Source organism: Microtus ochrogaster, linkage group LG8, assembly GCF_000317375.1.
Source record: "Microtus ochrogaster isolate Prairie Vole_2 linkage group LG8, MicOch1.0, whole genome shotgun sequence".
Taxonomy (NCBI): domain Eukaryota; kingdom Metazoa; phylum Chordata; class Mammalia; order Rodentia; family Cricetidae; genus Microtus; species Microtus ochrogaster.
The window spans coordinates 9,971,083-9,983,592 of NC_022033.1; the positions used below are offsets into that span (position 1 = coordinate 9,971,083).

General features: G+C 51.7%; 1 protein-coding gene across 3 annotated transcripts in view; it reads left to right on the forward strand.

Moving 5' to 3' along the window:
• Positions 1–12,510, forward strand: part of Nfatc2 (nuclear factor of activated T cells 2) — a 120,866-nt gene that overhangs the window by 34,590 nt on the left and 73,766 nt on the right. For all 3 annotated transcript variants that reach the window (XM_026787141.1, XM_005362839.2, XM_026787139.1), the window contains exons 2-3: positions 84–1,122; positions 5,249–5,420. In XM_026787141.1, coding sequence (XP_026642942.1) covers positions 84–1,122; positions 5,249–5,420 — 1,211 coding nt within the window. The remainder of the gene's footprint in view (positions 1–83; positions 1,123–5,248; positions 5,421–12,510) is intronic.

A 12,510-nucleotide genomic window follows, 5' to 3' on the forward strand; every position in this document is an offset into this window, starting at 1 on the left:
GACCATGCCTACCCGTGACTGTAACTCTGTACCCCAGTTCTGCTTTAGAGGCTTAAAGACCCCCCTCCCCCTTCTCTTTCCAGAAGAACAGAACGCACATAAGGCCATCAGCTCACCCTCTGGAATCGCATACCCGGATGATGTCCAGGACTATGGCCTCAAGCCAGTCAACCCCCTGGCCAGTTTCTCTGGCGAGCCCCCCAGCCGGTTTGGAGAGCCGGATAGGATAGGGTTCCAGAACTTTCTGAGTCCTGCCAAGCCAGCAGGGGCTTCGGGCCCGAGCCCTCGGATCGAGATCACTCCATCCCATGAACTGATGCAGGCAGGGGGGGCCCTCCGTGGGAGAGATGCCGGCCTGCCCCCCGAGCAGCCCGCCCTGGCCCTGGCCGGCATGGCTGCCAGCCCGAGGTTCACACTGCCCGTGCCCGGCTTTGAGGCCTACCGCGAGCCGCTTTGCTTGAGCCCCGCTAGCAGCGGCTCCTCTGCCAGCTTCATTTCTGACACCTTCTCCCCCTACACCTCGCCCTGCGTCTCGCCCAATAACGCCGGGATCGACGAAGTGTGTCCCCAGTTTCAAAACATCCCTACTCATTATTCCCCCAGAACCTCTCCAATAATGTCACCTCGAACCAGCCACGCCGCCGAGGACAGCTGTCTGGGCCGACACTCGCCCGTGCCCCGTCCGGCATCCCGCTCCTCCTCACCCGGTGCCAAGCGGAGGCATTCGTGCGCAGAGGCCTTGGTTGCCCCTCTGCCCACATCCTCACCCCAGCGCTCCCGGAGCCCCTCGCCACAGCCCTCGCCTCACGTGGCACCCCAGGACGACCGCATCCCCGCTGGGTACCCTCCCACGGCTGGCTCTGGTGTTCTCATGGAAGCCCTCAGCAGCCTGGCCTCTGACTCGCCCTGCGGGATCCCCTCCAAGATATGGAAGACCAGTCCTGACCCGACTCCCGTGTCCACCGCCCCGTCCAAGGTGGGCCTGGCCCGGCACATCTACCCAGCTGTGGAGTTCCTGGGGCCATGTGAGCAGGAGGAAAGGAGAAATTCCGCTCCTGAGTCCATCCTGCTGGTACCACCCAGCTGGCCCAAGCAGCTGGTGCCAGCCATTCCCATCTGCAGGTGAGTGGGGCTTTGAGAACAGTGTGTGCCCAAGCGCCCTCTAATTGTTGGCTTTCTTGATATTTACTTGGAATTTAGTCACACGGGTGTCATTTAAATCCTGGCTTAGAGACTTGCTGGCTGTAAGTACCGAGAAGGACGTTAACTTCCCTAAGCTTCAGTTTGCCCATGGGTGTCTCTGCTACAGCAGGTGGTTGTGGGGTTTATTGTACTAAGTGCTTGATGGCTGTCCCCTAGGGCACATCATCTTCACTCAGTGAGTACTTATAAAGTCCCTACTATGTGCTGGATTCCCTCATAGAGCAGTGTGAACCCCAGTATGGAACACCCCTTCCTTATTCTCAGAGGAGCTATGTGTAAGGACATCTGTGCTGCCTTTGCATTTTTCTCAGAGACGAGGAGCCCCAAAGAACAATAAATCGCACAGGGCTCAATCCTCAAATAGCTTAAAAACCCGGCAGGCCAAAGCAATGAGTGAGGCTCACAGGAGGAGAGGCTTTGGGACGTGTTGAGGACATGTGAGGACTGAATGTGTGTCCTGGCTCTGCCACCCATTGCCTGTGTGTGTGTGTGTGAGTGTGTGTGTGTGTGTGAGTGTGTGTGAGTGTGTGTGTGTGTGAGCGTGTGTGAGCGTGTGTGAGCGTGAGCGTTGTGCTACCGTCTGCTGTGCCTGTGACAGACACTGATAAACAATTATAATTCGACTGTTCCCAGAGCAGGCATCACTAATCAATCAGGATTCCCCACCCCAACCCCGTTTACTGAGCCCTTCTTTGGGACTTTGTTCATTTCCTGAGAGATAAGGATAATAGCAGCACCTACCTCATAGTGACTGGTTTTTTTTTTTTTGTTTTTTTTTTTTTTTTTTTTTTTTCGAGACAGGGTTTCTCTGTAGCTTTGGAGCCTGTCCTGGAACTCCCTTGGTAGACCAGGCTGGCCTCGAACTCACAGAGATCCGCCTGCCTCTGCCTCCCGAGTGCTGGGATTACAGGCGTGCGCCACCACCGTCCGGCGTGACTGTTTTTAAGAATTAGATAAAACAACACACTTCAGTGTCCTGGCTTAGAGCCCGTTCAGAGTGAGCACTCCGAAGAGGGACGGTTGCTGTCATCGTGTTCTTTCCTAAGACACCCCAACAAAGGCAACTTAAGGGTCTACTCTGGCCCACAGGTTGGGGGTGCCGCCCATTGCGGTGGGAAAGTGAAAGTTGGAAGAGCTTGAAGCTGCTGATCAGGGCTCATAAAAAACTACAGTCAGGAAGCAGAGAGAGACCGATGTTTGTGTTCAATGTGCTTTTTCCTTTTTATACAGTTCAGGATCCCAGCCTAGGGAGTGGTGCCTCTCACAGTGGGTGAATCTTCCCACCTTAATCTCATCAAGATCACCTGGGCACACCTAGTGGCCTGTCTCTTGGGGGATTCCAGAGCTCAAGTTGACTCTCGAGTTTTTACAGGGAACCTTTAGAAAGGGCTTCTCTACTGCTGAGGGGACCTTTAGCTTTGACTGACTTCTCTGCTGATGAGGGGACTTTTAGCTTTGAAGGACTTCTCTGCTGATGAGGGGACCTTTAGGATGGACTTCTTTGCTGATAGGCATGTGCCAGGAGATTAATCTCATGGAGTGGCAATGATGACATCGGTAACCACCAATGTCCAAGGAGGCCTGCTATGTGCCAGCAGAACTCTGTGTAGCATCCCGTTTCTTCCTTGTGTGAACCTGGCTTGGTGTTATTTGGCATTTTAAAAAGTGTTTATTTGGGTGCTGAGGAGAAAGAGGTGACTGAGGGGGACATGTGCTTCCTTTTCTCTCTGCCCTATGTGACAGCTGAAGCGCAGATGGCCTAGCTGTCACCATCACCCCTGTGCTACCCACACAGTACTTGCTTGAGCAAACGGAAACTTCCCTGATAGAGCATTGCATTGAATTGAGTGGGTGAAACCTGGCTGTGCTTGTCAGCGCCTCACAGGCTGCCCTGAGCGGGAAAGCTGTAAGTGCACATCAGGGTGTGCCCTCAGAACCCATGCGTGTAACATTGCAGAGAACCTTTGAATGTGTCAATCTTTGAAATGAAACTGCCCACCCACCCACCCACCCATCCATCCACCCATCCATCCACCCACCCATCCATCCACCCATCCATCCATCCATCCATCCATCCATCCATCCATCCATCCATCCACTGACCTCTCCACCCATCCACCCATCTCTCCATCCATCTCTCCGTCCGTCTCTCCATCCATCCATCCATCCATCCATCCATCCATCCATCCATCCATCCATCCATCCACCTCTCTATCCATCCATCCATCTCATCATCCACCGACCTCTCCATCCATCCGTCTGTCCGTCTGTTCATCCATTCACCTCTCCATCCATCCACCAACCTATCCATCCATCCAGCCACCCTGGCATCTATCTCACCTTCCCATTTAATATTTTCTGAGATCCTACCCAGTGTCAGGTGGCTCTAAGTCACTCCATGGAGACTTTCTGAGGCACATTTAGAAGTGGGTAAGACAAGAACAGTGTGGAGATGCAAGCACATCCTAGGCTTGGAGTCAGGGTACTTGAGTCAGAGCCCAATCTGTGTCTCACTCTGTGATCTTAGGTAACATTTTATGTTTCCGAGGCACAGAAGGACGGTTTTGGGCAGAATTTCAAGACCTTGGTTGACGCTTTAACAACATAATTCAAGCCATGTCAAGTAGCTATTGTATATACTGGGCAGTGTTGAGACTCCAGGAAGATGAAACTTAAGGCCCGCCCTCAAGTTTGATCTCTGTATGTGACACCATGGCCAAATCAGAGAGTCCACAGAAAATGATGTGTATGTGTGTGATGTGTGCATGTATGTGTGTTTTGGTGTGCATGTATAGTATATATGTATGTGTGTATGTGTATGGTATGGTATGTTTCTGTACATGTGATATATATGTATATATAATGTGTATATGTGCCCCATGTACAGGTAGTATGTATGTATATATGAGCATGGCATGTGTATTTATATGTCCATGTACATGCATGTGTGGTGGTGTGTGTATGCACATGTGTACATATGTATATGTGTGGTATGTGTCTGTGCATGTGTGTGGCATGGGTATCTATGTGCATGTGCATTGTGTACATGTCCATGTGTGTGTGTGTTGTGTGTGAGTATGTACCTGTGTGTATAAGGATATGTGTGGTATGTGTATATGTATATTTCTGTATATGTGTATAGTGTGTGCACATGTACATGTGTATATGCATGTACATGTGTGTACATGCATGTATATGTATGTGTATGGTGTGTATGCCTATACACGCATGTGCATTTTTCAAGGAAAACCATTAGTGCTAATGGTCATTGACTACTCTGATACTATGATCCTCATAGGATTTCAGTATGCCCACTTCACAGTTGAGGAAAACTGAGGTCTAGGGAGTTACAGGGGAGTAGGTGTTGGAGCTGGAATTTGAACTTGGGTATGGAACCCTAGTCATGATATTGATTGTCCCTTTTCACTTCACATTGGGTTCACGTGGTTTGGTCCACGCATACCCAAGCTAGATTCCTCTCTTGGCTTCTAGAACCCATTGCTCAATGGCTCATCAATTAGTGATTGTGAGTGAACCTAAACTCACTCCCAAATGCACTGCTAATCAAGATAATCAAATATAGAAACTCTCACTATCTGCTGATCTCTTTGCCACTTGACTGTAGCAGACTATACTTAAGAGAGAAGTACTTAAGCCAGTGATGAAGCGGTGACATGCCCTTTGCCCTTTGGAAAAGGAAGTATTCTGGCAGAGGGATGTTTTGAGAGCTTAATGTTGGGTTTTCCATGATTCCTAGAGGAGAAGCCATAACAGTTATTGGAAACATCAGGAACCAACACAAATTGAAATTAGCTTCATCCCCCGGGAAGCCAGCTCCGCTGTCTTCATTAGATGAGAACGAGAGTAAGCAGAGGTCCTCTGGCTTGTGAAGACCTCCCTCATCGCGACTAAGCAATTTTTGGCCCTCAGCATTTTATTCTTCCACCCCTGGGCACAGTTTCCAGAAAGGGGGCCATTTATATTTAGTGTACAGATGGACTGATTAGACTGTACATTCTCGTGACCCAGTCTGTTTCCCCCGCAGCATCCCTGTGACTGCATCCCTTCCTCCACTAGAGTGGCCACTCTCCAATCAGTCAGGCTCCTATGAGCTGCGGATCGAGGTCCAGCCCAAGCCCCATCACCGGGCCCACTATGAGACGGAGGGCAGCCGTGGTGCTGTCAAAGCCCCGACAGGAGGCCACCCTGTGGTGCAGGTATGGACTCAAATTCTCTTACTTCTGTGCCCTACACTTGTCACCAGGAGACGTCACTCTGCCTTGCTGCTGTTTGTGAGGCCAAGGACATCTCATTTCCTTACTCCTCAGAGGGAGAAAGATGTGTGACGTTGTGAGTGTTGAGAGCCTATTGGTGAATCGCAGTCTGGAGGTGGGGAGGTCTCCAGAGCAGGGTGAGGAAACACCATGTCCATCTGGAAGATGGTCCTTCCTTTTCTTTCTGATGGAGAGATTGCTAGGACTTGGCAGAGCTGTTAGAACTACGAGTATTTCTGCTTGCTTTTTCCTGACCAACATTCTTTATTTCTGTGACTTGCAGATAAACCAGAGATTTGTTCAGGGACAGAAGTGTGATATTCCTCCCCCCTCCAAAGTAGTTGAATCGAAATATTCTTCAAATTGTACAATCTGGTTAACGAGGAAGTATCATAGGTGTCTAGGTTCTGACTGGTGAACCCACACAGTTCAGTTAACCAGAATTTAAGTTACTGTAACTGTTTATTTGTATCTATCTTATAGGAGAGCTACTGTGTGGTAGAGACCTGGACAGGGTATTCATTAGCACCCTTGAGGGGAGGGGATTCTTGAAAATGCAGATTTTTGCTAAGCTTGGTTGTTCAGGAGGCAGAGGCAGGTGGATCTCTGTGAGTTCCAGGCCAGCCAAGGCTACAGAGGCAGACCTCGTATTTTTTTTTTAAAGATGAAACTTCCTTAGAAATTAGAAATCAGGAGTAGAGACCAGACAAACAGACCCCCAAATGCTAAAGTTCTCCCCAAGTGCACTGGGTGTGTTCCCCTAGTTCGGGACTCCTGGCTGATCAAAGCCCTTGATACACAGATAGGACAAAGCCACAATGGAACCCATTGTTCTGTAGGACTAATCTATTACGTGCCAAGAAGAAAAAGGGGGGGGGGAAGAAAGAAAAATCCCGACACAGCCTGTGCTCTGACCTGGCAGCCCTAGGCTCAGTTTCTTCCTGTCCTCAGACCCTTAGCCTACCTCCCCCTTTATAGCTTGTGTTGTTACTTCTGCTCTGACATGGCACCAGTACAGACTGGTGTGGACTGGGTTCTGTCATCTGCCTCTAAAGGTGGTCAGCTCAAGTCCTGGTTGGACATGTGTTGTGACTGCACAGCTGGCTGGTTCGGGGGCATCTGTGGGGAAGCCTCTGTTGTGCCTCACTGCCTGGGATCTACTATGGGCAGTCTGCTTCTGGTGGACCTGGGTAAGCCCTGGCTTAGGACCCTAAGTGGCTGGGGGAGTACTGAGGATGCCCGTTCCCTTCTTCCTCCCAGCATTCGCTCCACTGGGTGAGCGGGAGAGCTAAGTTGCCGGTCATATTCCACTTGCGGCCTCTTAAGATCCTGGCTGTCCCCATCACAGTCACCCCTGTGTTTGCACAGCCCTTGGCCACGGCCTTGAGGTTCACAAGAGACTGCCTTCTCTCTGACATCTCTCCCATGGACTCCAGCTGCAGCAGCCAGGGAGGCTAAAGTCTGTCCTATCTGCTGGGGGTGGGGGTGGGGGTTCCATCTGCTGGTGTGGCTCCGAATCCAGGAAGAGCAAGGAGTCGTGTGCTTCTTTTGTGAGGGGAAGACTGTGTAAAACGTGAGTGGCTGCGGAGGGGGCAGAGGTCAATGGAGTTCTCTGAGGAAGGGGCTGAGGACACAGGACCCTGGGGGTTGGGGATAGCTTGTGCCCAGGAGCCCAGGAGGAAGGGCACTTGAGAGGGACAGAGAGGTTGGTGCAGCTGGAACACAAGGGGCCAGGGCAGGCAGGGCCCAGGCCATAGTGGGAGGGGCTGGGGGTGGGGGTGGGCAGGAAGAAGACAGAAAACTCAGGTTCTCACTGCCCATGTGGAGCAGGAGCTGAGAGGAAGAAGGGACTTGGGAGACCCCTTCAAAGGGCTCTGTGCATGTTGGCACATGTACTGGTCACTTAATGTATGTTTACTGAGCATCTGCTACAGGCCAGGCAAGGTTCTGGGCTCTGAGTTTGACAGAAACACAGCAACACTTGACACAAAGATGGACGATTTGGAAACACCATGCAGGAGACCCCATTCTATCTGTGTCAGGGTGAGGTCTCAAAACCTGGGCAAGGTCGTTGCTGTTTAGTTGCTTCAAGGGCTTGCTTGTCACCAGCATGTCCGTGGCTGGCTCAGCCTGACTTCCCACTCCCAGAGACAGCTGGTGCCCATGCCCCTGGCTACACTGTCTTCTCATGGCAACACCTACTGTGATGTCAGTCAGCTCTGATCCTCTTGCCAGCCCACTGGAGCCCAAGTCCTGCTCCCCTGAAGATTCTGGCTGACTCTGGCCGGAGAACCATGCCACCACTGAGTTCGGTTGGCTGAGGCTTGTGGCCGGGAGGCCATGTGAGAAGCTGGGTTCAGCTTGGCCTCAGAAATAGGAGCAGATATGATAGTGGTTGGGATCAGGGGAGAGATAGAGGAAACCTCTCGGCTCTTCCGGGATCACAGAGGCCTGTACTCCAGAGCTCAACAGGGCTTTTACACCACTCATCCAGGGCTGGGCCATGGAAAGTTCCAGAAAGGGAAGGGGCTGGATATTGAGTCCAGAGGAAGCTTGCCATTCTGCACCCAAAGTTCACATACCTCTTCTGGCCCTGTGACTCTGAAAGCCCAACGTGAGCTTACAGAGGCTGGAGTCTGTTCATTTTCTTCAAAAGATACTAGGTGGATTATTCTTTAAAACTTTATTGATTAGACTGTGTTCACTGTAAAATGAAGTGTGGGACACCCCGGGTTTTAGCATGGGAAGCAGATTTTAGCTGGGAGTCTTTATGGCTGGGGAGGTGGCTCCTTCGGTGGGGTGGCTCACTTTGCAGGCAGGAAGCCCGGGGTTCCAGCCTCCGCACGGGGTAAGTGGGTGTGGTGGGCACACCTGCAACCCTACCACATTCGGATGAAGATTCAAGAATTCTGGAGAATGCACGGGGCCCTCTCAGAACTTTGCCATCTAACCTGGCTGTCCCCTCGTCTCAGTTTTGTGGGCTAAGACTCCTGTCTAGGTGGCTCCTCCTGTCAGGCTGTGGAATTTCAGTCTGTCACTCACTCTGAATCCCTACAGGAGAGGGGAGAAAAGCCAGCTGGGTTCCCCTTCTTGGTGAGGCTGGGGCATAGCACCCCTCAGGCAGTCGTCTGTGTGGTCTTCTGTGATAAATTTGTGAGCTCAGGACTCCCAGCTTCCTTTTTAGATGTGTGACAGGAAGTGGATCTTGCTGATGGTCATTTGTCAGGGTAGAATTGGTGTGTGGGTAGAATCTGCGGAGGCTCATGGAACCCTGGGTGTGGGGGTAGGGGTTCAGCTGCGTGGGAGAGAGGAGTGGATGGGCTCCCCTGACTGAGACTCCAGAAGAAGTAGAGCCTGGGGGTGGGTTGCCCTGAGGTGGCTGGGGACTATTTGTTCATAAGCTTCTTAATCTCTGTCCCCACAGAGATGACCCAAATGACAAACCCAATAAAAAGAAAAGTGAGGGCTGGTGAGATGGCTCGGCAGGGGCTTGCAGCTAAGCCTGACAGCCCGAGTTCCAGTGACTGTCCTGTGACCCCCACATCCCATGCATCCCATGGCACTTCTTCCTGGTTGGGCTAACTAGCTGAGATCCTTGTTTGCCATCCGACTGTGTAAGGTGATGTCATCCTGTCCATCCATGTAGACTCCTCTTCATTTTCTGTGTACGTGGGAGGCGGCTTGTATGAGACTTTTTATCAGAAGGGCGGGGCGAGGCGGGGTGGGGCAGCTTGCGAATGCTGAGTCCCTGTGAGGCGCCACCCCTGTATCATCCTGCCTCTGTCCTCTCCTCTGTACCCGGCCCCTTGTGTGGCATTAGTAGTTTAGTCAAAACTTTCTAAATTGCACAGTCAAGGGCATCCGTGGGCTGCCTGCGGCTGTGTGACCTGCCTGGGGACTGCTGTGGTTGTGGTGACCCCAGGATGACACATCTAAGGTGAGCAGAAGAGAGAGACAGCAGGGTCCAGCTGCAGATACTACAATGATGGAGCCATGGCATGGGCTGAGCCTCCTCTCCCCCAAAAAGAAAACACTCAGGGAGGAGGGTTGTGCCTTGTGTCTCTCTTAGAAGACAATGTCCCTGTGAGACATTTCTTTCACATCTAGGCAGAGCGTAGAGACCCCCAGCATGTTAGAGAAGCCATTGCTTCCCAAAGGGAGGAAGTAGGAGCTGAGGGTCTCAGGCTCTCAGTGAGCACATGTGCTGTCCCAGGAGTGACACTGTGAGCTCTCCTCAGTGACCTATTTAGTCTGCGGTGACACCCTGGATCATAGGTGGTAGGGTTACTATACTCATTTTACAGGCAGCAAAACTGGGCCACTGTACTCAGGCAACCAGCCTGGTGTCAGCCAGGCTCTGGTGAAACCTGGGGCTGTGGGGTTAACTGGGAGGAGAAAGGGGACAGGGTGTGTAGGTCAAGGGTTCTGCCTCTGCTGGCTCTGGGGTGCTGGGTGTAACTTATGGGGGACTTCATCTTTTAGACTTGTCAGGAACTGTCAGGACATGGGGCTGGTGTGTAGCTCACTGTTAAGAGTGCATGCCTGGAGGATAGGAGGCCCTTAGCTTGGTTCTCAGTAGCACATGCATGCACGCACGCGCGTGCACACACACACACACATACACACACGCACATGCGCACACATGCAAGACGGGTGAAGGCTGGAAGATGGCTTATTGGTAAAGTGTTTGCCACCTAAGCGTGAAGGCCCGAATTGGATCTCCAGTGCCTACAGGAAACAGGGTGGTTGTGCATGTTTGTGACCCCAGTTCCCTGGGCTGGGCAGAGACAGGAAGGTCCCCGAGGCTTGCTGGACAGATAGATTAGTGCATATGTAAGCACACACATCTGCACACACATACACACACCACACATGCACACATGTGCATATGTAAGCACACACCTGCACACACATACACACACCACACGTATGCACATCTGCACACACACATACACACACCACACATATGCACATCTGCACGCACACATACACACACCACACATATGCATATGTAACACATCTGCACACACAGACACACCACACATATGCACACATGCGCATATGTAAGCACGCACATCTGCACATACATATATACACACACACCACACATATGCACACATATCTGCACACACACACACACACACACACACACACACAGGATGTTTGCACTGAAAATCTAGCTCCCTGTCCTCGTCTGGCTTTTGCCAGCCTTCAGATGCTCTGTGGGTTTAGTGGGTGTGGGGTTGAGGTCCGGGCTGAACAAGCGGCATTTTCTAATGGTGCCTTGAATGAGGCTCCCAGCTGACTTGGTACCAGCTCTGTCAACAACACTCACTAACTGGACAGTGGAGGTTGGGTGGGTCAGTGGGAGTGATGGCTTCTCGGGGGTTCTGGGACAATCACGGATGTCAGAATGTCACAAATGCTCCCTTGGAGTCCCTGTCAGAGCCTAGCAGGCTTCCATGTGTGTATTGGTTCAGGCAGGATTTGCCATCTTCTGTCTATTACTGAGGAAATCAGTAGAGCTCCGAGGGACTTCCCCATGGAGTGCCTTATCGGGAACAGCACAATGGGCCAGGGCCTCACCCGGCTGGCGGCACCCTGTCCGCGCCACACCCCAGCCCGGCAGCTGTCATACAGATGAGGATGCCGGAGCTCTTGGGAGTCTGTTCTCTCTGATGACGCTGGTCTCCTTGGGGTGACGCTAACAGTGTCCTCACAGGGTCCTTGCAGAGACTGATAACACAGCACGATACAGGTGCTTGTCAAGTGGCTCCAGATACCTTGCTGTGTCCCCCACTTTCCCTTTATGGCATCTTGTGAGGATAAAGCTACTAGTGCTGGGTCTCACGTGGATGTTGCCCTACATTGTACATGTGTTTCAGAGGTACCACAGTGAGGCCTGTACTAGGTTATGCTCTGTGGTGTGGTGACACTGCCGTCACCGTTCCAGGCCTGGATAACAACACACCCTCAGGGAGTCAGGGGACATGCAGCCTCAACTTAAGGGTGTTGAAATTTGGAATCTTGCCTGTGGGGAACCTTGGCTCTTGGTGATCCCCACACCTGTGTAGGCTAGGAGGGGATTGTGAGCGTATGTACGTGGGCATAAACATACACAGAAGTGGTATGTTTTATATGTAACCATACATATGCATGGACCTGTACCTGCATAGATGTGTGTACACACATGTGAATGTATTCTTTATAACTATGTACGTATGTGTGGATGCATATGTTCCTTACCCCGCCCCCCACCCTGCTTTGTTGGTGTGGGGCTTGAACCTGGGGCCTCCCGTGTGGTTAGCGGGTGCAGTGTCACTGATCTCTGTCCCCAGACCTCATTTTTTCTTGTCGTACACAGGGAAACATGAAGGACTACAGGCACCCATCCTAACTGGTGGGTGCAACTGTCTTCCAGTTGCCCTGTGTTTGAACATGCTTTCCTAGGTTTAGCACCCGGTTCTCTGCTTTACCCAAGCTTTCTCGGGGAATTTGATGACCCTGTGGGGAGGAGATGGTCTTTGACCAGTAAAGCTGGGCATTGCTCAGAGACCTCCTGCTGTGTAAATGGGTAGAAGCCTCTTGGTATGTCAAGGTAGGCCTTGAAGGTACAGAAAGGTTAGGTAATGTGCCCACGGTCACACAGGAAGTGGGTGAGCTACAAGCTGAACCCTGGGTGGTCTGGCTCAGAAGCCCAGGAGCGAACTTCTTAGACCACAAAGAAGAAATAGAAATCTGTAAAGCCCCAGAGATAATTTTCCAGGACTTCGGTATTCGAAAAGTCCAGTAAAGAAACTACTTCAATCCAGTCCTACTTGGTCCTTGCCAGGATGTTAGAGTACAGGCTGGATGGAGGCTGCTGCCCCCCTGATTCCTGCTTCCTTCTCTGCCTGGGTTGGGTGACCTGGCCAGAGACTGCTCCCAAGTGTAGGTGGGTGTCTCAGTTAGGTTTACACTGCTGTGATAAAATACTGGCCCAGACCAGCACGGGGAGTGTGTGTGTGTGTGTGTGTGTGTGTGTGTGTGTGTG